General features: G+C 30.8%; 1 protein-coding gene across 1 annotated transcript; it reads left to right on the top strand.

The window, feature by feature from the left end:
* Positions 1-256: 256 nt before the first annotated feature.
* LOC136974392 (minor histocompatibility antigen H13) lies at positions 257-22,666 on the top strand. Its single transcript, XM_067269255.1, has 11 exons — positions 257-489; positions 12,970-13,068; positions 15,954-16,036; positions 16,170-16,258; positions 20,898-20,983; positions 21,069-21,194; positions 21,267-21,324; positions 21,391-21,511; positions 21,576-21,678; positions 21,749-21,834; positions 21,910-22,666. The coding sequence occupies exons 1-11, from the start codon at positions 307-309 to the stop codon at positions 21,998-22,000; spliced, it is 1,125 nt and encodes a 374-aa protein (XP_067125356.1). The 5' UTR covers positions 257-306; the 3' UTR covers positions 22,001-22,666.
* Positions 22,667-24,910: the final 2,244 nt, after the last annotated feature.

Here is a 24,910-nt window from a genome sequence, read left to right on the forward strand (position 1 = left end):
CGCGATCTACCAGTTGAGATATTGGCATCATTCGTCCTTCTATTCGATATAAAGGTTACATTACCAAGGATTATAATATTTTTGGATTAATTAAAATAAAATTAGTTTTCGGAGATAATTTTAATATTATATACAATTGAATTTCATAAGATTCCGGTAGGGGCTAAAATTTTTACATTGAAATTGTCTTTTTTTTTTTTTTTTTTTTTTAAATATTATATGCAAGTGGCTTGGTGAAATTCCGATAGGGGCTACGAGCAAACGATAGAGTGAGTAAGTCGTTTGGCAGGAAACAAAAAGTCGATCATGGCGGAAGAAGTTAAGGTGGTTGTCGACCAGGCTCTGAATGAAACTGCCCAAAATGCCACTTCTACTCCTAAAGCAACGGCAGAAGGGATGTTAACAGCGTACGTTAGTTTAACGGTTATGGCGTTGTTACCGATATTCATAGGAGCTTTCCGTTCTGTCAAACATCATCGCGAGCAGAAGGTAAGACTGACGTGGCCGTTTCATCTCGACCATCTTGTACCTTTTAAATCTCTGCCTTTCGTTTATTTTCACTTATTACTCGATTAGCTCATCGACATTTAAAGTATTATTCTTAATTCTAATCAAAAAACAAAAGTTTTAGTAAATTAAATTTATTTATTTAACTTTTTAACTATATACAATCATTATTGCGATTAAAAATGATAAATATTTTTATCATTTTTGATTATTCAAACAGTTCAAAACACTAAAAATTAACCTAGTTAGTGATATATACACATACATACATACATACATACATAGAAGTGCACGTTAATTTGATGTAAATGTGGCTCTTCTGTTCAGATACAAAATTCTCTCCAAGAAAGTTAACAAACGTGATTTTAAATTTAAAAATTATATGAGAAGTTCCGATCGACTCGTTCGAACGATGTGTGATCTAATTGCTAACATATTGATGGTGATTTGCTTCGTTTCGATGCCTTATAAATAACTAAAGACTGAGGAAAGGAGTTGTCGGAGGTGTTTAAAATGAGGTCGTCGAAAATTTTTATAAGTAAAAATATTTTTAACGTACTCTCGAGACGACTCCGGCGACGTAAATACGGGCGGCGTTCGTTTCGTCGGTTCGACGTCGGCTCTTTGGTTTACCGCCGGCGAGTTTAAAAACGAAAAATGTCGTCGAATCGACGAGAGCGTTTGCTTTCTCTGCCAAATGAGCCCGCTTGCGTCGGGGTGGTCGGATTTTGTTGCTGTGCCGTCGGACGTACGCGACTGCCGTATTCTCCGTTTGAATGGTATTTTATTTCGTATATAGTTAAAATACTGTAGTATCGCTGTTACTTTCTGGTACTTTACAACTGGCTAAGTAAGCATAAGTTTCTTTTTCGACTATATGAACGTAAAATGAAAACATCTTTCACGTATTTCCAGCAACAAATTTAATCGTATAAAAACGTTTTCGACCGATTTGATCGGCCTTCTTCGGTTAATCAAACAAAAATAAAAAGAATGAACTAATAATTCAAATTTACAAGCAAGAGAATGGAAAGATTTTTGCGGTTGCGCAGACAATCTAATAACGATATTACGATAAACGGTAATAAAAATGCAGGTTCTTGACCAAATATACATTATCCAATTCTTACGCTATCCAATAAATGATTTCCAGGCAGACGACAGCCCATCCACGTCTCTGTGGTTGATGCATTGAGACGTTAATTGTGCTCTATATATATCTAATTTCTCCATTAACGATTAACTGAAGGCTGATCAAATCAGTTGAAAATGTTTTTATACGATTAAATTTGTTGCTGGAAATTTGTGAAAGGTGTTGTCTTCATTTTATTTTACCAATTCCAGTAAGTTCTTTATTTTATATGAACGTAGTCTTAGCCTTCGGTTTCCTATTTGAAGTTAAGTTGCACTTAAAATCAATGTGTATATCACTCTTGTAAAAGTCAGTAAACATACAAAAATATTACATATATGTAAGTAATAAGTATAAAGTTTATAAAAAGAAATTATATAAGTATATAGAATCATTGTGTCTTGAAGAGCTTCAGTTTGGTCATTGTGGATATATATCATCTATAATATGGATTTCTGAATTATTAAATATCTATCATTTTATATTGTTTTTTATAGACAAATGTTAAGTTTTGCAACTCTAATTGTGAATGATTCATGATTTTATTATGTACAACGTTACATATATTTGCAACTGAAAAAAGAAATTGTGCTAAAATTTCGAAGTGTTGATTACAAAAATTTATAAATCGTAAATATTTACTTTATTAAATTTTTACAAAGAAATTTAATAAAACAAAATGGAAATATTTTATGTTTACATACAAACTAATGAAATAAGTCTGAATATAGTTACATATTTGTACACTTATTACATTGTGATCTCTGTTGTTAATTTAGTTCACAATTTGTGTTAATATGCAATTTAGCTTTTGTTTTGTCAGCAATCTATATATTGGTTTAAATTATTTTGCATTTTTTCATAAATTTCCTCTTAGATTTCTTAGATATTGGCAGTGCAAATCAAAGTAAAAATGGACAAGATAAAGTTTACATTGATAAAGATGCGATTCAAAATATATTAAGACTAGCAAATGAGCCTGGCATTGCTTGGGCAAATGATTTGGATGATTTGGTAAATATTGTATGTTTGGAAATTAAGTTATTATTATGAACGATAATCTTCGACAACCATAGTAATTGTTATATAACACATACCCCTTATTGCTGAGAATCATTTTACTGCTTCAAATTAATGTTTCCATCCTGATCAATTTTATGGAACGTTTACAATCGTTCTATAATCGAACCAATATCAAATTCGAATTTAAAATGGTTTTAACATTTGGTTAAAAAATCAAAATGTATAAAAATATAACAATATCTGAAATGTAATCAAATTAATACACCTAAGTAGATGAAGACTAAATGTAGTTAAAAACAAAATATCACATCCAAAATAGTAGAGTAGAAGCAGTTCTTTGGGTTAAGCCTTAATCCTCTCTCTCTCTCCCCGGGAGAATTTCCAAAAATTCTCCTTAGTGTGCGTTTTCATGGTGTACCCTAACTGTACCAAATTTCACCACTTTCAGTTTAGCAGTTTGCACTGGACAATGATGAGTCAGTCAGTCAGGGCAAGTAATTTTATATATATAGATTAATTTTATTAGGGCTATTTTTTAAATAAGGTCCGTTTGTGAATGAAAGTGAGAATAATGCGCAATCATGGCGGTATGCATGCGCTTCTGCTCCAAGCAAGCTTGGCGCGCGTTTTGACGCCATTTGCAGCCATATTGTCTGTCTGTATGCCGAGCTGTAGAAATTTAAAATGTTTAAGAAAATCGAGTCTCCCGCCGACTGTGAGATACGATCTGTTATTCGATTCTCGAATGCAAGAAACTTGGCAGCAGTGGAAATTCACCGTCAGGTTTGTGAAGTTTACGGTGATAATGCTACGAGTGACAGTAAAGTTCGAAAATGGGTAAGAATGTTGAAGGATGGGCGAGTTAATGTGCACGATGAGCCATGCCCTGGTCGACCTTCTCTGATTTCTGAAGATTTGATTCGTGATGTGGATAACAAAATTCGAGAAAACCGACGATTCACGATTTCAACGTTATCGATTGAATTTCCACAGATTTCAAAATCAGTTTTGTATACCATTGTTTCGGAGAAACCGAATTATCAAAAATTGTGTTCTCGGTGCGTTCCAAGACTGCTTTCTGACGATATCACATAACAAAAAGATTAAACAGTGCTTTATCGTTTTTGACTCGATACGATCATCCACACAGTCCAGACCTTGCACCCAGTGATTTTCACTTGTTTCGATACTTAAAGGAGTTCCTTGGTGGTCAACATTTCAACGACGAAGAAGTGAAAACTGCAGTCGTGGATTGGGCTTCTTGACAGGCGGCAGATTTCTTTGAAGTCGGAATTCAAAAAATTGTTGAGCGGTATGACAAATGTTTAAACAAAATGGAAATTATGTAGAAAAGTAGATAAAAGTATGTAGAATATGGAAAAAAAAAATATTTTAATGATATTTACAGTATTTTTCTTCTGATTAAAAAACGGACCTTATTTAAAAAATAGCCTTCGTACAATATAAGGTAACAATAACATTATTATTTAAATTAGTGCAAAATAAGAACAGTTATATGTTAAGAAGACTGTTATAAGTTTATATAAACAGTTATGAAAACAAGTGAATCAAATATTTTTTTCTTTATATTGTAAAAAAATCAATTTAATAAAATATTTTAATAAATTGTAAATTTCATAGTGATTTATGGAGAAGATTGTTGGATAAGCATAGCTCATGTTGAATGTAAGAAAAAATTATTATAGTGGAATTGTATTATCAGGACTACAATGTCTTGTATAGACATTAAGCTGAACATTGGAACACCTGAACATAACAGAATCTACCTGTGCTTGGTTTGGAGTCCATCTCCAAAAAGCAGTCTTACTTCAAAACATAAAAGAAGTGTATAGCTTGGGGCTGCCAATGTTAAAGATAACGATCATAACGACATTTTGAGTGACGGCACCAACATTTTTTCTTCTTTCCACTTCTACATCAGGCTTGTCTGTTTTGTTACAGAAGGTTTTTACTCATCTCAAAACTCATCTTGAGGCAGGAAAACTGGGCCCTAACCAAGCAATGGTCCTCTCAAAGTGTTGTTACATTATGAAAAAACACTAGTGTTTTTTTTTTAAGTTACAAAATTTAAAAATCAGTAAAATAGACAATACATAAGTGTCTTGTTACATTGTCCCTTTGTATGCACATGAGGGAAATTAACAGTTCCACAGTGGGGTCAACCTTTCATTTGAGGCTATTTGTCTGCCTCAATATGTAAAATGTTAAAAATATCCCTCTTAACTTGGAACAATTAAAAAATAAATAAATTTGTGCATGCAAAGGGATGACCTAAGAAGACACTTATGTATTGTCTACTTTACTGAATTTTTAATTTTGTAAATTTTAAAAATTTATTTGTCCTGGCAATTTTTATCAAACTATTTAATATGTAGATGGCTTAAATAGTATCCCTCAAATATAAAGTGTAAATAAAAAAACTTAAAATTATACTGAACTTCTTTTGTGGTGTTTAAGATATTAGAAACAAAATTTTAATATAAACATAAATATATCATCATTCTATATAAAAAAAATGTTATTGCTTCTGAATAAAAAAAACAGTGAAGGAATTAATGTAATTGTAGTTATTTTCATTATTTTTACTGAGTTAAAACGATATCAGATTGTTATTGTTATATAAATGTATTGGTTTTTTTTGTTTTAGAAAAATTTGCTTTTAGCTTTGAAAACAGGTCAAATAATAGATAAAATGTCAAGAATAAATCCTTTGATTTGAAATAAAGGAAAAATATTTGGATTTTCTTGCTAATAGTTTGATATTTAAGAAGAAATTACATATTTAAAAAATGTAAGCAAATACTATAAAATACAAAAAGAAATCTACAGTTATTAGAGGTATGGAGAGAAGAAAATTTTATAAATTTGACAAATTAAGTCAATTTGTTTCAAAATTAATGTAATCAGTTTTTTTTACTATTCTAGATAAATTTGTGTGTATATGTATAATGTAATAATCCCAACGATTACCTGAATATTCGGGCTATAATCAAATAATTAATACAAATAATGCTAATAGTTTCAAAATAACAGGATGATCTTGGATTGTAGGTGGGCTAGTAAATCTGTTTCACATTTCAAAAGCATTAAAACACTTGCTTTTGGTCTGCATGTATTTTCAATCTTCTTGAAAGTAAATTAGTCTTCTCTCTTTTTCCCCCCTTTATTTTGTTATAATGAAAATGTACTTAAGAGTGCTCAGTTTTTCTTGAAGTTACAAAACAAGATATGAGCATATGTTAAATTAACAATGTGGTGAGACAATCGCTAGTCTGTTACTAATGCTACAACACATTTCGTAAGACGTGAGCTGGGCAATGTTGGCAGGCACTGCTGAATTTTCTTTGATGTGCAATAATCATACTAGTGTATGAATGTGTAAGAGTGATAAATTTTGCAAAGGCAATCACAGAACAGACAAAAACAATAAAATATTAAGAGAAAAAAATCTTTTTGAATGAATTAAATAATTAACACCATTGCCAGCACCATTTGAAGAAATGTTTCCAAATTGCAACAGAATAATAATGTACTTCTAATCTGAAGTATTATTGTGTGAGCTGCATTACATATAAAAGATATCAAAAAAGGAGTACAGATGAATTCATATATTTAAAATTTTATATACTACACATTTAAATATACATGAAATATGTTTTATAAGCTTTTCATATTTAAACAAAATTTTGGTTTACATTAGTATAGGTTCAGATTAGCAAGTGTGTGTCATAAATTAATCATAGTTATTGAGAAGCTTTTATAACTGGTGGTATGAATACATTAAGTTAATGACTTATTTTGATAGAATATGAAATTATCTTTTTTTCCCTGTTCTAATGTGCAACATTTTATGCATTATTCATGATATGGTTTAGTTGATTCAAAGAAGTCAGGAATCAATTGAAAATGATCTGAAAAGTGATCATCTGAAGACATTGATTATGGACAATAACATTGAAAAAGTGTATCAAATACTGGGTGAGGATCTGAATGCAACCTGTAGAATGTTGAAAGTTGGGAGTGTCCAAGGACTCAGTCCACACGATTTTATGTGATCATTTGAACAATTGTAAGGTCTCTTACTTTGTTTCGCACTCATTCATTCACTGAAGAACAAGAACAGGCATATATTCATCATGCTCCATACATAAACGAGATGTGGTGCTACCAATATGATCCATTGACAAAACATCAAAGTATCATGTGGAAATCATCAGACACATCTACACTGAAAAAACTTTGCCTTCAAAAATTGTGGGTCAAGACCATGCTTGTCTGTTTTTATGACTCCAAGGGTATCGTATACAAGAATTTGTTCCAAATGGCCAGAATGTGTCTGGGAAATATTATTTTCATATTTTGTAATGCCTGTATAAGTTTACACAACAGCTGGAGTATTGTGCTCAAGGAAGCTGGATACTGCTGCACGACATTGAACCCTTGCACAAGAGCACTACTGTTCGTCAATTTTTGACTTGAAAAGGTATTGTAACCCTAGACTGTCCACCTTATTCTCCCAATCTGGTTCCCTGTGACTTATTTTCTGTTCCTAAAACTTAAATTCCAATGAAAGGGACATTCTCAAGATTGAGACTGGGATAATCTCAATGCTGAACCAGACACTAAATCAGGAGTTGAGTCTTGAAATTCTTACTACTCATTTTGAACATCATTCATTCCTCTGAAGCAATACAAACATATTTATAAAAATATTTCTTGTTTTCTTTTCAGTGCAAAAGTTTGGTTTCTTTTTAGACATTGTGTATATTTATGTAAAAATATGAATATGTATTTACAAAGGAAAATTCATATCCTTACATAATCTATTTGAATACTTTTTAAAACTGTTTTGGGAAGATTTTGCAATAATTTTCAATACACTTCAGCTATGTTGTTTACAAACTACATTTAAGACATACAAATCTTTCTGCCCTGTGAACACTTGTTTTTTTTATTAGAAACCAGTTAATGTTTATTTTTATCCTGATTTTTAAGGTTTAAATTTTATAAATTGAAAATATGTTCATTCTAAATTTATATTTAATAATTAATAATTTTTACATTACTGTTCATTTGTTTATCTGTTACTTTCTTACTTTCTTATCACAGAAAAATGACAAGAGGATTATTTAAAACCTGAATACACACATTTTATTTTATTCTTATTTCTAAATTATAGGTCAAGGTATTTATCTTCCTGAACAATGAATGCAAGGTCACTTATAAAAAAAAAAGTATATATATATATATATCTTCATTAAATTCAGGCCAAAACAATTTAATTTTTAGAAGTATTTATAAGCTTTTTCTAATATTTTTATATTTATTTTACTGTATATTTATTTATTTATATAATTAATTTGTAAGAAACAGCATTGTGGATTTTAAATATACAATAAAAGGATCTTTACATAATAGTTTACTGTAAAATGAATTATACATAAAATATAGAAACAAAAATGACAACTATGTTTGACTTGATCTGCATCTTAAAAATTGTGTTTGATATTAAAAACTTGGTTTAATATTTATATAATAACCTGTATTTTTATATACCATATTTATTCGCATATAAGACGAGGTTTTTATTCATTTTTCACTGCTTCAAAAACTTAGGTCGTCCTATATGTGCGAGCATAGGATTCTTTGCATTTTTGCAACAATTTTTGTAAACCGCATATTCACATTTTTTACCGGATGCTCACCCTCTGGTGTTTCAAAACAAAAGTATTTTATCTGGGTCATTTCAATCGTTCTTGTGTATTGTTAGGAGTAAAGATGAACAGCAATAGGAAAAGCAAAGCTTTTGAATTGAATTCCAGATTGAAATTCCAAAGTCCCACGGGAGCCTGACATAAGTTTTAATCCATTCCCACGTGAAAATAGACGATTATTCGAAAATCAGAATTTGGAGAAACTCGCACGTAATCGACAGAGAGGGGATTCGACTGTTAAGAATTGGCAAAAAAGGTTCCCCATTGTCCAGTTTTACATGAACAAATCATGTTGTCGATTTTACGAGATTTTTCCTTAAAGTTTAAAATGCCAGTAATTTTTGTGGCACAATGTGTTCATTTACATGCATTTGATATTTTATTTGTGATTAAACAAAATAAAATTAGAATTATATTAATAAATCTAATTTTTTTAAATTTTGATCTTTAAAGTCACACCTCGTCCTACATGCGAGATTGTCTTATACCTGAATAAATACAGTATTTTGTTGATCCATTTGTGTAGTATGTTAAATGAAAGGCTTACATCTAATTTACTAGATCATAGATTTGAATCTCACTTCAGGCATGGTTGTCTATCTTTTAGATTCTAACAGAGATTTTTACTTTGGGACCATACTGCAAAATTTATATTTTCAGATTTGTACATTGGAAAAGTTGTCATTCAGATCATGTTCATTTCTTTTCTTTTCTTTTAAGTCCAATTATCAATTGAATTAGACATTAGACTAATCTGAATTCAATAAAACTTATATACTAGTGTTAATTTAGAATTTCATGTTACTGTTGATTTTTCTTATGTTCTAGTTGATTGATTTTAATAGTTACGAACACACTATCAATTCTGCCAACATGCAGATAAACAAACATACATTAACTATTAGCCACATGATCCCTTTTCTAGTGTTAACATTATTATTTTTTCAGGATTGTCTCCAGTATGCATTCAATACAGATATCAAATAGGCCTCAGATTAAAGTGGAATGAAAAATTTGGTCTGTTTTTGCATACTAGCCATGTATCCTGTGTGATCAAAACAATATCATCTGTGAAAATTTGACTTTTTTTATAATATCTCATACTTTTCATTTCAAGAATTCAGTAAGTTCTCAAATTAACAATACAACTGTATCTGCATTACAAAAATGATTTATTTATGTTAGTACTTTCAATAGTTTATCATTCACACAGAACAGAATCTTTTAGGTCTCCACTAATCATAAAGTTTGTATCCTTTTCTCTATTTGTGGTATGTTGATGATGTACTGTACTTCTGGCATGGGAAGACTCATGAAGAGTTACTGACTTTATTCAATTGTTGTCCACTGTTTTTCTGACTTATGTTTCCTAAAGAGGAGGAGGATACAAGGATTGCTTTTTTGGATCTTGGACTTGTACACACATTCCAGTGGGCTTTTCTTTGTTTTCATAAATTTAATACACCATCTTATATCATCTCTTCTACAGCTTTCCAACCCCAGGTACAAAACCTCTGCCATTATAGTGCTCATACACAGAGCTTTCTTATCCTTCCAACCAATTGTTGTGAATGAGGAACTTTCTCTTGTTAATTTAGTGGTTTGCTTGGCTGAATACTCTCTATCAAAGTTTATCCATCTTGTAAACTGGATCAAAGGTACAATAGGCAGAGCATTCTGGCAGTTACACCAATATACAATTATCGAAAAGATGTTGCCCTATTTCCAATTATAGCTAATATATAATTGGGATGACTACCAGAATGCTCTCTTTGTCTTGCAGAACGTCACAAAGGTTTAGTGCATAATAGATGTAGACCAGATCTGACTAAACAAATGATAGAGGGCAAGTTTGATCCACTTTGGTCACAAATTTTGCTTCTAAGATGTTGTGGGGACCAAAGAACACTATTTATCTGGGAGTTACTTTTTGTTGTGTGAATGTCATTGAGCAACTCCTCCACACTTGACATACCAGAAGTATGCATCTACTATTCTATTTAAACTTCTAAAATCTTAAGGTTGTATATTTTGTGTTAAAAAGCATTTTGTTTCGTTAATGGCATTCTATGTGTTACTATGTATTTTTGTTGGTCATAAATTTTTATTAGTTATATTTCATTGTATACTCTACCCTAGTTTTTAAAATTTTTGCAATTTTAAATGTTTCAATTGCATTCCTTGTGTGGAAGGAACAATTTTATGAAATGTTCTTTATCATTTGTATTTGATTTTTTAAATAATAGCATTCTGTTCTCTATGAATGATATTGCCTGAAGAGGACAGTTATAAACTGTTGAATGTACTCATGTAAATAAATCATTTCTGTGATGCTAATGGACAGTTGTGGTGGTGTGTTAATGTTGCTTGGCCTGAAGTGTTTTTACATTTTAAATTTTTTCAAAGTCCCTGAAATCAAGCCATCAATTGACACAAGATCAATTTTATTACTCTCATTGCAAATATAATATGTATATATAAAACCTGAAGGATGCTACTACTTGGGTATTTACCAGAATCTGACAGTTTTATGGTGTATAATAAGAAACATCTAATGAGGATGCCAATATCCACAGACACTGAGTGACAATAATAATTATAATAATAGTCAACGTTCACAACCATCTGTATGTGTAAAAAAAATGTATATGTAACACACGTTCTTTGCTATTTGCATTTATTAAAACAATAGAATGTAAAGTTCAATTAAATAAAATACAGGAGATAAATAGGTTTCATAACTTTCTCTTTGCTGATTTAAAATCTTCAATTATCTTGAGAGATGTTTCAGATCTTTAACCTCAAATATGTTGATTACAGGAAAATGTCAGTAATTTTTTCAAATTGGGTCCTTCATTTAGTTATTGTTACTATACAATACATTTGAGAGTCAAATTACAGACTGCAGTTTTTTAGTAGAAACCCTAGAAATCTCTTTTCTGTTAGAAACTGAACTGAACAATAACTTGACAGAAGTAAGCATAAGATGCAGATCCTGCAATTGTTTCTACTAATTAAGAACGATACTATACAGGTGAATCATTCTTAATCAGTGACATTGTTAATCTTTACATATAGTGGTTGCTCCCCAAAAGTTATGAATCATGTCTAGCTTAAATTTTTGTAATGCTTAAGCTACAACAATAGCAGAGCATAGTATAATGTACCTAATACAGCATTTAAGAAGACTACCAGGTATACCAGTTAATAATGCATATTTTGTAATCAAAGAAAACATCAAAAGTGCTTTATTCAAACTAATGTCCATTGTTCAGGTAATTTATGGATACCATCCCAATAGAACATTTTTTGTCTTGAGGCAAACCAGAGAGCCAACTTTCCACTTCTTTGTATGTTTTGAAGTGCTGCTCAGAAAGTCAACACCATCAATCAGAAGAAGCGGAAATCAGAAAGAGCAAGGTCTGGTGAATACAATGTGTGGGTTAATACTTTCGAGGCAAGATCTTTTAATGGGTCTTTAACTGGTTTTGAAGTGTGTGATGGTGCATTATCATGAAGTAAAATTACTTTGCTGTGTCTTCTGGCCCATTCTGGTGGTTTTATGATCAAAGCGTGATTCAAATTGATTATTTGTTGTCGGTAATGATCAGCATTAATGGTTTCACCTAGTGTTAGAAGTTCATAATACACCACACCTTCCTGATCCCACCAAACAAAGATCATTGTCTTCTTTCCAAAACAATTTGGCCTTGCAACTGATGTTGATGGTTGATCTGGATCAACCCATGGTTTTGTGCATTTGGGATTCTCAAAATAAATCCACTTTTCGTCACCAGTGATAATTTTATGCAAAAAAGACTTTCTTTTGTGCCGTCGAAGCAACATTTTACTGATGGCTTTTCAGTTTTCCATTTGTCTTTTGCTAAGTTGATGTGGCACCCTTTAAAATCTTTCCCATTGCTTGTAAATGAATGGAAATTGTTTGCTGAGCAATGTTTAATCTTTCTGCAAGTTTTTGAGTTTGACACACATCTTCATCCAATAATGCTTGTAATTGTTGATCTTCAAACTTTTTTGATTGACCTGGACATTCTTTCTTTCACATCGAAACATCACTTTTAAAGCATTTAAACCAGCATTCAGAAGTATCTTGAAATGGAGCATGTTTACCATAAGCTTCCTGAAATATATGATAACTTTCAGCAGCACTTTTCTTCAAAATAAAGTACTGAATTAAAACTTTCCACAAATGCTCTTTTTTGGCATAAAATTTGACATTTTTAAGCATGAAAATATCAGTGATGTTAACACCTTCAGAAAATTTGACACATGAAGTTTTAAAGCTTGTCAATACAACAAAATGGTGTACATATCAAGTTGCATATATATCAACATATGTGAAATGCCATCTAGTGAACAAAATCTGCATTATTAATCAGTACACCTTGTAATATATAATTTGTCTTTGTGTTTTTGGGATACTTGTAATAAATTATTTTTATTAAAATTCAAAATAATATCAGTAATTATTTACTACTATTGTTTATTGTGATATTGCTTATTATTTATATTTTCTGAATATATACTTTAATCTGCTTAAATTATTTTCAGGAATCTGGAGAAAAACCAGAAACCATGTCTCGAAAAGATGCTGCTATATTTCCAATTATAGCTAGTGGTGCACTATTTGGATTTTATTTAATTTTTAAGGTAAATATTATCTGATAAATAATTCAAATTTTATATTTAAACATTATTATTTGGTTTACAAAGCTGTCTTATTAAAATGTAAAATACAATTTCATGTAATGAAGTAAAAGATAAACCATAAGAATATGTAAATAAAACATTTTTAATTTAAAAATTATTGGCGAGTATTTAGACATAAGTTTTATCTTATTAATTGCAGATGAATTAAAATTTTAAACAATATTTGATTTTTAAGAAAGAATAGTAAAAATTCAGTTTCCAATGCATTTTTTTTCACATTAAATGCCAACATTCTTATATTATTCTGATCAATTTTAAAATATAGTGCATCAAAACTTAAACTTAATATAGAATTAATTTTGTAAATAAATAGTTATATATATATATATATTAAAAATGCTTGAAAACTGTCAAATTTTATTAGATAACCAGATCTTAATGGTTCTGAATTTGTGTGAACATAAATTGAGAAGTTTCCATATACTATGGTTCATTATAGCAAAGGTTCATAAACACTCCACTCAATACATTCTTTGACTGTTTAACACATTAAAAGTTTTCTTTTCAACAGACATCTCACTATAAATTTCGCATTATTTTTTTTAATTACAATCAGTTTTTGCCTATCAATCATTAATAGCAAGTGTCTTATTACATTTTAATTTTGCTAATTGTGTTGTTAAATAATTAAAGGTTCTTTTTAACATACAATAAATAAAGTGTATAAGAAATGACTCTTCTCAATTTACAGATGAGATTTGAGCAGACTCTTAGGAATGAGATTGAAAAACAATTGCCACCAGATAGTAATGTGAAATCTTTTACATGTTGTTGTATTTTTAGCTTCTTTCATTTTTCCCAACAATCTTCAAAACTAATCAGATTAATCTGTACCTGAAAGCAGATTCTTATTATTGTTAGAAGCTGCTAATATATGATAAAATTCAAAACTTTTTAAGCTTATACATCAATACTTCTGCTATCAGATAATGCTGTACAAACAATGAATTTATTGGGCATCTAATTATCAAAAATATTTTAATAGAATGTAGCTGTACAGAGCCTTCCTATTATTATATGAAAAATTATTTTACAAAAAATTATAAATATTCAAAATTTGATTAGAATATTGACAAAAGTTTGGTCCAATATTTATCTTTACATACAAGTAGTTTATAAGATATATTAAAATTGAGAATCATAACTATGGTTTTTTAAACCATTTCAGTAATAACTATAAAGTAATTTTTATTAATTTATTACATGTATATTTGAACTTTAAAGCTCTAATGTATTTATTCATATACAAAAACATTTTTAGTTTTGATTCTTATACTAAGTTTTTAAATTAAGATTCTATTTTGCTCATTTCTTTATTTGTAAATTTTTTCATTATTTAGCAATTTAATTTGAAATTATAATAATTGTAATAAAGCTACAATAAACAAACTTTGGTTGCCAAGAGATGATTTTGTCATATCTATACATGCATACCATACATATATATAATTAGTTATAAAATAATATATTAATTTTATGAATTTTATATTTGTTTGATGAAGTATATGATATATATATGTACACAGTCGACACCCCAAGGGAAAGTGGAAATGTGTCGAGTTATCCGACGTGACGACTAAAGCGAAGTTGGAAAAAGAAACCACAAAACTACAATTAGGAAAATACAGTAGTGCGTTAAACAGTAGTATAGGCTTACAATACATTGTCTCCTCCATTTACAATTACTCTATAGATGAAAAACTGAAAAATTCGTTTAGTGTTGTTTGTTTTGAGCACTTAACTGTCTCTACTTTCTTTTTCAACCGTTACAAACGCCTCGAAAACATCATCTTTGCAATTGTCAATTGTCGGCAAGTAATGTCTAAGGATTCTTAATGCCTCTGGCATGAGAAAATGCAAAATTGAATTCTGGTGTGACATTGATGTAGATTGTATATTTTCTTTTTGTTTATCTGTTATTATTTTATACATAAAAATACATAAAATGTTAAGGCATTTTTATTAATATGTGTATGTATGTATATGTGTTATGGACAAAGTGATTAATCGGGCATTATGCATAATTAAGGGAGGAGGTGACGACTTATCGGAGTGTGGGACGGCAAAAGTATGTCGACTTATCCAGTGGTGACGAGTTAAACGGTGTCGAGTAAACCGGAGTTTTTTTTTAACATTAATGCCTATGTAAGTCGGCTGGGACCACAGAAAACCGACTACTTAACCGACGGTGTCGAGTTATCCGGGTGATGACTTACGCGGAGCCGACTGTATATGTAGCATATACTTCATTTAAGTAAAATGTTTAACATTTAGCATAAAATTTAAGTTACATTGATCTTCCTAACAAAACAGTTTATTAAAATCGGTGATATAAAAATTTCTCTTAACACAATAAAATGAATTAAATGTTATTTTATTAGCTTTACAAACTTAATGTTAATGCCTGGCAGAGCTTATAATGTCATCATCTTCCAGATAATCTAAGAACGAACTGGAAAAATCTTTTGTTTTATTAAACAATAATCATTTAGTGAATACATGTTGCCATTTGTTTCAAAACTTTTTTAAGTGACTTTCTGATTTGTCATTTTTGTATCTCTAAATTTTTAGCTTATACTAAAGAAACAATGGAGAAATTGCTATAAAATTTACCAATTGTCGTCTTCAATAATTAAGAAAACTAGAATTTAATAGTAGTCAATGAATTTTTTTTTCTTTAGCATTAAATTTTATTATTCTAAAGATAAGAATTGTTTCAATAAATAATAAAAGGTATAAAGGATTTTTATATTTAATATTTTCTTAAACATTTAACCTTATCAAACATGTAATGACAAATATATTTTAAAACTTGTTTTTTATAGATATTTTCCAAAGAGTATATAAATCTTCTTTTGACTGGATACTTTTTCTTCCTTGGTGTCTTAGCATTAGCACACATATTAAGGTATTGTAATAATTTTTTTAGTTATAAATAATTTATAAGTGTAAAAAATATAGACTGCATTAAGGTCTAATTTTTTTCTTACCAATTTTTTTTCTTTTCATTAAAACTTGCTGATGAAAAATTGTAATTAAAGTCCCATCGTTAATAAATTGGTGCCGGAAAGCTTTCCGAATGTTCCCTATCACTTGATATTTACTAGGGGCACTGGAACCGAAAAAGAAAGTAAGTGACATTGTCAGCTCTCCTTTATATTCTTTTTATTGTACAAATCTGTAAATGCAACAAATAACTCTCTTGATGATCAATGAAGATAATAGCATCTTTAAACACTACACTCGAAGGCTTTTAGGTAGTAAACTAAAGAAATTTGATTTTTCTGCATCTTTGCTAGATTGTTGATTTGCTAAAATATTTTTTTTTTTTTTTTTACATTTTTATTAGAATTTGAAACTGCTGACGTTTACCAATTATACTGTGACAGTGAATTCTTTCACTTTTTGGTACATTAGTAAAACATAAAATTTGACTTTTTAAGGTAGTTTGACTTTCAAACATTATATAATAATCTACATTTTCTAATTTACTTGAAAATTTGTTCTTTGAGCTGTAATTTATTACTTTACAAATATTAATGTCTGAATAACAAGATATGATTAATTTGATTGACATTTTTAATTTAGAAGCAGTTATTCATTTCACTTTTGAGAAAGTTAAAATAACAGTGTTCAAGCACTTGTACAAATGTTGCTTGGCAATAGTTTTGTATGTGCGGACTATATTTTTCAAATAAATAAAGTGGGAAAAAAATCATTTGCCGTATTTAATCAAACTTCAAGAAAAAGGAAGGTAAAGTTGCAGCATTTGTCAAATCAAGCTTCTGTGTGACTGAAATTGCAAAGAAGCCAAACAGATTGAGGAAAGTTATGAGAAAAAATTACAGCATCCGACATTCACCCAGCAGGCCAAAGGTGCATGCAACAAACAAAAGAATAATTCTGTGGGAAATTGTATTGGGCAGTGCTTTGGGTAGATCACATCTAGGAATGACATAAGATATCCCAGTACACTGTTTTCTGAACAATATACTAGGATATTTCATTTGTATGTGTTAGAACAAACCAACACAAATATCAAGATGTGCTAGAGAAGCATTTATTTCCCTTTGGAGAGAGAGGATAGGTGTTGCAGTTTCCAAACTGGAATACCTATGTTACATGGTACACTGTCAAATCTATTTGGGAGTTCTGTTTGGAAATTCAAATTTAAGTAATTCTGTGGTTGGTTGTTCCCAAGATTTGAGAACTAAATTATGTTATTAAGAGATAGTTTAGCTTAGTTGAAGACTTGAAATGGGCAATCATTGAAAAGTGGGAAGAAATTAATGAATTCTGCCTCAAAAACCTAGTTAAAACAATGCTGAAAAAAAGTATTTTGGGTGTAAATAATTGGATAGAATTGGAAGTTTGATCAGATATTAGTTTTAAAGCATTATTCAAAATCCATTTTTATGTATTGTTTCATTTATCAGTTTTATCTTGCTTGTTATCCATTTCATTTCTTGGAAAATAATTCAGAACAATCACTGCATCATGTTGTATCTTTCAAATAATAAAATTATAATAGAGATCAGGGCAGTTTCACATTTTCAAGTAAATTATAAAATGTAGATTAAAGTGTGACAAAAATTTAGAAATAAAGGTATGTGAGGGTATGAAAATTTTATTTGAGATCTTGTTCAATTTGTAGCTCCAGTTTGAAAGGCAGCAGATTCAATTTTGTTAAACTTTTGTTTTTACATGTTTCAAAAGGTTCTGGAATGTTCTGTTGTATAATAACTATGTACCAATAGTGAGCATTTTATGTGCAAATTCATATACAGTGGAACCTCACTTAACAAGCATAATTCATTTCAGAATCTTACTCATAATGCGAAACATTCATTAAATGAACATTATACAATTGTATATTGTTAAGGAGCATGAATCATCATTATTTCTTTAAGTGCAGAATGAACCAACCTGGAATGCAAATTTCATTTGCAGAAAACAACAAAAAAAAATTTTAATTTAATTTGGAATTGGTCATTAAATTTAATATGAGATGGCGGCATAACTGCTACCTCTAGTCAAATTATTTAATTTCTAATATTTAATTATAGCCTTCACGTGGCCTAAGAATTTGGCATATCATTTGGCTTGTTTATATCACGGGCTATGTAACATGTCTGAACACAAGTTTGGAAAAATGTGTGGTCACAAGCAACACTAATTTGCTAGTGGAACAAGTGCTAAACACAGACTGATGTAATATGTGCACAATCTGGGACTTCCTCTCTTCTCGTCATTCGTTGTGTGAAACATCGCTTGTTAAGTGAGTCATTTTTTTACAATTTGTTTTTCTTGTTATGAGAAGTGCTCATTAAGCGAGGTTCCACTGTACATATTACCTTTATGAAAATTCCACTATTCATACTAGCATCATTGCTATTCTGTAAAACTTTGTTATTTTTGGTAACTCATCGCCTTTTTGCACCACATTAAGTTGAGTTTGTGGGACTGTACTGTGTTTTGGAGGTAGTCTCATAAATATTTATGTTAATAGTGCAAAGTTATTTTTGACTCTTCCATGTATTAAGTGTAAAGAATAATCTTAGAGATTAAGCTGGAAAAAAATTTTCTGCAGCAGTTTTAGCTAATTTTACTAAAAAAGCTGTAGCAAAATTTTAGAAACTGTAGTTAACATGTTTCATCCATGAGACTGCCCAGAACAATACACAACACATTATTGTTTAAACATTTGTTTATTCTCACAGATACTGTACAACCAATATAACCATAAATCTGTTGTACAGTACAACCCACAAGTGTCATACATTATTGAACAATCCTTCTTGGGTTTGATTCACACCAGGCAACAAATGCTGAATGAAAATCAAAATACTGGAGATGATGTAAAAAATGTCAGTAATTTGTTAAGACAGTTGGAAATTTTTGTTAATTGGAGTTGGATTCAGTGAGATGACATTAACAAAAACTCACCTCACTGAAACCTTTCACACTCAACAGTATGCACTGGATGTGATAGAACAAATTCGATAACTGTTGATACGAGGGTAATCTGAGAGAAGTCATTTGCAACTATCATATTATAAACTTTAGCAGATGACACATCCTTATCTGACAGCAACAAATCTTTTAAACAAATCCAACTCCATCAGAAATTGTTTTTTAAAATTACAATATTAACAATTAAGTATTTGTTTATTGGAAACTTTCATGTCTACAAAGCAGAAAATGCCTGATGCCCCGTACAACAGGTGATGTCTATCAAGGTGGACTTTTCTTTCATATAGTTGGAGCAACAAGAGATTGCACTTGGTTGGTACTAACTGTCCCATTTTAACAGAGATAGGGTGACGTTAGGGTTGTCACCCACCCAGTATTGAGTCAGTTTGGTTGACAATTTTAAATCTAGGCTGGCAGTTAACAAAAATATGTATATTTTAAACAAAATATTAGATGATAAAATTAATTTTTATAGTTAGTATAACTTATAATGATAAAATGCTTGAACAATACCTTAAATACTTTTTGGCAACACTTCAATTTGTTTAAACAAATGTTTTTGACCTTTTCACACGTCTGCATCAGGTTTAACAGTGCAAATCTTATTGTTTCAGCGTATACAGAAGTGTTTTTAATGATAAAACAACTTTAATAGTTATAATGGGAAAGTTTTTACGATTCACAAATGATGCTGTAATATGTTAAATTTTGAAATGCATTTTGCTAAGTAAAAATAATTAAACAACAGTAAATTTAGTGCAAACAGAGTTTTAAAAATAGATTTTTCAACATAAATCAGTCTAGGCATTCGTTTGATTCTTCTTTTCCTCGAATAAATACATGTAATTGTACATTTAGGAAAACCCGACTCAAGTGAATGAATTCAAAACTTGATGTACTCATTGTAATGATGATATTCGTTTGGCTCGTTGCATGATTTGCCGAACCTCACCTCATTTAGTGTTAAATACGATGGAATTACAGCATTTGTGAGGTACGCCGATTGTGAGAAGCATTAAAAAAGTGCATCTTCTCGTTACCTTCTCCCTCTCCCGGTTGTCGTGTCGACCAACAAAATGTAGTGGTGTTGCAATAGTAACTTTATCTGCAATAATATCACAAATTTATTTTCTACTACACAATAAAAGCATGAATATCTACATGTAAATGAAGAATTTTCGGGTTTCTTTCAAAAAGATTAAGCATAAGAATCGGAAATCCACAATGTTTATTAATGAATGAATGTATTGTGCTCATAACGTAAATCATTACTTTTTCTAAACTAAAATAAACTTCAGAAAGTATTCAAGAGAATCTGAATCTGGAGAAATTTTGGTATCGCCCCATCAATAGTAAAGATGTCTTAAATACTACTTTCATTTTTAAGATGCTTTAACCACTTGGAAAATGTTAGTTTTTTAGCAAGATGTGTCAAGAAAGTTATCGATAAATCTAAATTCTTGTAGCATTTTAACGAAAAAAACTGTCAACAGTTTAAACCCTATAATCTGTTCGTTCTTGTCAACTTATTTAAATCACAGAATGGTGTTAATCAATTTTTTCAAATAATTTCTTTTGGATTGTGATTTTTGCAACCATTACAAATTAAGAGACTAGCTGTCCAGTACATCCAGTTTAAACATTTGAATCTCCTACTAAGTATATTGCTCATTACATACAACTTGCAGATATATATTCACTTGCCAATTGGTACCTATCAACAAGTACATACATTTTGTTGTTTTTTACAGTACACTATTTAGATCATTTTTGTTTAAATTTTAATTTCATTTCAGATATTATTGATTATGAGTTTGATCACAAGGACCTATTGTGCCTGTTTGTGTGCACGTTGACAGGGATGTGGTATCTATGGAAAAAGGTAATAATGAGCTAAATGTGGTTTTTGCCAGAAAATTTTAGAAAAACCTAAGACTTCTGATAACATGTCATTTATTTTGAACCAGCACTGGGTTGCAAACAATCTCTTCGGACTGGCTTTTGCCGTCAATGGCGTGGAACTGTTGCATCTGAACAATGTCGTCACTGGATGCATTCTGTTGGGTGGTCTCTTTGTGTATGACATATTCTGGGTAAATAATGCTCTTATTTTGAAATTTTTGCTCCATATTTTTGCATAACATTGTTTTTTTTTTATTGTCCAGGTATTTGGTACCAATGTAATGGTGACTGTTGCCAAATCCTTTGAGGCTCCAATTAAATGTAATGACTTTTTTTTATAATCATAGTGCTTTATTATTATGTTTACACATTATTATTTTGTACTAGTGGTGTTTCCTCAAGACTTCTTACAGAAAGGTTTTGACGGAACCAATTATGCCATGCTGGGTCTGGGAGACGTCGTCATTCCGGGAATATTTATAGCCCTGTTGTTACGTTTTGATCAGAGGTATGTCAGGATGAAATTCCCAGTCAGTCTATTAATTATGATCTGAAATTTTATTTCTTTTTAGTCTAAAGAGAAAAAGAAATTTGTATTTTTATACAAGTTTTGCTGCATATTTCATAGGATTAGTGACTACCATACTGGTTATGGCTTATTTTAAACATGCCCAGGTATTATTACTTATCATTTAGAAAGTAATAAATTGCTTAAAAATTTCTTACTTTACTTTCAATCTTTCAGCCTGCTTTGCTTTATTTGGTACCAGCATGTATCGGTGTTCCACTACTGGTAGCTCTGATCAATGGAGACATCAAGGCAATGTTTTCGTAAGTGTCCCCACATTCAGACTTGGTACATCTCAGATGCTTATACCGATACTGATCCCGTTTAAATTTAAACAGATACGAAGACCATCCGGACGAGACAAAAACGAATGCCGGAACTCCCTCGATACAAAACGAAACTCCGCAGGAATCTAAGAAGGTCCAATAAGACCGATTTGTTAGCCGAAATGCGACTTCTTGTAAAAAAAACCCAACGAAGAATTAATCGGCCGCACGTATGCGTTTTTTCCAAAAAAAAAGTTGTAAAGTGAAACTGCATCTTGCATTTCACAATTTCCATCACCATACACAATTCTTCCATAGTTTAACCTATGTTTATGATAAATCTTATTAACAAACAACTAAAACAAATCCAAATATCTTTTCATTTAACTTTATTATTTATATATTTAAAAATTTGGAATTCCTGTTTTTAGCGGACCATTTTTTAATTGTAAATTAATATCCATCGACCATTTTATTTGTGAGAAAACATTCTCTTGTTCTGTTATACAAAAATGTTGTGTACACATGATTTTATCTAGATAAAAGGAAAACATCTGGAGTTTCAAACTAGGAAACATTTTGTTTTTATCTGTTTTGTGTCAACCATACCTGTTTGTTTACCAGTTAAGAAGCAGATCAAAACTTTCTCAAAATGTAAACGGAACAACTATTCCAACGAAGATACTTTAGTCTCGTCTTGCGGAGAAATTATTCCGCTCGTCGGATCTCTCTACGTGTATTGCCGTACTTAAGTAATTTTTTTATACTTTGTTTTTGGAAGTTCTTAAGGGGTAAAAGATTTTCTTGATTAAATGTTTTACTTTTTTCATCCCTTCGTGTGTGTTTAGTCTGTTTTAATAAATAATGGTCGGAGTTGGCTATCATACTCCGTTAATCTACTTTTAATTAGGTTCGAAGTGCTGCAATAGACTATCGTGCAATCTTTTGGCCTACGGTCACGCAAATGTACAATATCTAGTATCACGTGGATGGTGCAGAAGTATGTAATAAGAGCAAAGTAATTTACCTGTTCCAATTCTAATACAAATATTGGTGAATTTATTTACTTGGCTGAGGGTTTGAAATTGAAGTCCAAGCTTTGTTTCCATCAGTACGATCTCTGGGAATATTTGGATCCAGAACAAATTTTTGGTACATGACGTATCGCAGGGGCAACCTCTTATAGGAAACAATTTTTTGCAAATTGATGTCCCTTAACCTTGCAGTTAACTAAAAGATTATTACATTTAAGAAATTCTCACCAGGAATATTAGTTTTTAAAACAAATTTTGATAATTTTTTTAGTTACTGTTTTCTAATATTAATGATTTTAAACTTGAAGATTTGTCTGCCAGATTACTGCCTGCTTTATAAAGGAAAATAAATTTATTTTCTATTAAAAACATGCAAACAAGTATGAAGACCATCCAGACAACACATTTCATAATTTCCATCACCATACACAATTCTTCCATAATCTAACCTAAGTTTATAACAACTCTTATTAACAAACAACTAAAACAAATCCAAATATCCTCTCATTTAACTTTACTAGACAAAAATTATAACGTCAATACATAATTTTCAATTATTTTATGTAAAACTGCAATCTAGAAAAAAATACTTTGCTCATTGACACACAGACCAGCAATCTCACAACTATGATCAAGACATGCTGCTGTCAAACCATGCAGTTTTTGTTGAAAAGTCCCAAGTGTTTATCAAAAAAAAAAAAAGTTTGAGAAGTGCACTTTCTCCTTTATTTGATAAATGTTTATAATTAACAGTCCATTTCAACATCATTTGTGATGTTGAAATGGACTAAAGCCTCCCCTTGTTAGACCCGAGTAACTTCTATGACACGTCGGTTCATCCTACTTACATTAACATTTGTATGGAATTTGAGGTTTTTTTATATAAATGTCAAAGTTTATAAAACAAAATAAATTGTATCCAATGATAATGGATAGACACCCTGCCAGCAATTTTAGAGCACAAAACTTTTGATTTCCATCCACTTGACGTTTGGGAAAGAGCAGCAGGAGGGATCTTTTAAGGTGCGTGATGCGTAGCATTCGGTATACAATAGTGGCCGTGGAAATTGCATCGCGTACAATAAACGTCGAAAAGCATTCGACGGATATGCCGTTACGTATAACTGTACGTCAAACTTATTATTATTTAACTACACGGTACCGTTGCAAAACCTAGCCGATCGGTTACGGAAACGTGTTTTCGTAGCGTGTATTATGGAAACTAACTCGAACGGGATTTCCGACACTTCGTAGGGCAGACGAACTTCTTCAAATACTCTTTTCTAATAGCATTCCAGCAGTTGCTGCTTATTTTCGGATCTCTGCAATTTTTGTGCCTTAATATACCGGCAGTTTTCGATAGGGTCGAGAGACGAGCATCGTCGCACGACTAACTTAGGCATCCAATCCGGGTCTCTCGTAGAAACTCTTTACCTAAACAATGTGTGTGCCAGTTTGTGATGGTAATGCTACATATTATGTAGAGAAAGAATACATTCTACTTTACTTGCCATCTTGGCACAGAAGAAATAATTTTGTGATGCAAAATATTGCTCCTTGGTTGATGGAAATGGGGTGTCAGATATGTTTTTGTAGCACTCTTCAACAACTTTACTGGCTACGCATCCTTCACATCATTTATCTTTCAGAAGACTTAATTGCTTGACACAAACTTGCTGGGGGCTTCTTTTTCTACACCCAAAATATTTTCCAGCAGATCTATGCACTTTAAATTTTGATTCACCTGAAAACATCTGGGCTAAATACTTATAAAAGAATCTCGCACGCAAATCTGTTGCACAATTTATGCACTGACTTTTATGTAACTTATCTGATTTTCTGAATTGCAAGAAAAAACTAGCAATAAGGATTTTTCCCTGTTTTGGCATAGTGGCACAGTGTAGCATTTGCGGGTTTACCTCCCAATCCAGCTTAAGTCGTGTTGCCATGTCTTAACAAACCCAATTGTATATCGATGATTTTTGGGGAGCGATCGGTCTGGAAATAACGTACTCCGTCCCCATTCTGGGCGTTAACGA

Source organism: Centruroides vittatus, unplaced genomic scaffold, assembly GCF_030686945.1.
Source record: "Centruroides vittatus isolate TY-2023 unplaced genomic scaffold, ASM3068694v2 contig_349, whole genome shotgun sequence".
Classification (NCBI taxonomy): Eukaryota; Metazoa; Arthropoda; class Arachnida; order Scorpiones; family Buthidae; genus Centruroides; species Centruroides vittatus.

Excerpts from the sequence above, each read along its gene's own strand:
- LOC136974392 (XM_067269255.1), top strand. The coding sequence starts at position 307 with ATGGCGGAAGAAGTTAAGGTGGTTGTCGACCAGGCTCTGAATGAAACT. Across the intron at positions 13,069-15,953 it reads GATTTTATTTAATTTTTAAG|ATATTTTCCAAAGAGTATAT; the intron begins GTAAATATTATC and ends TGTTTTTTATAG. Across the intron at positions 16,259-20,897 it reads CACTGGAACCGAAAAAGAAA|ATATTATTGATTATGAGTTT; the intron begins GTAAGTGACATT and ends ATTTCATTTCAG.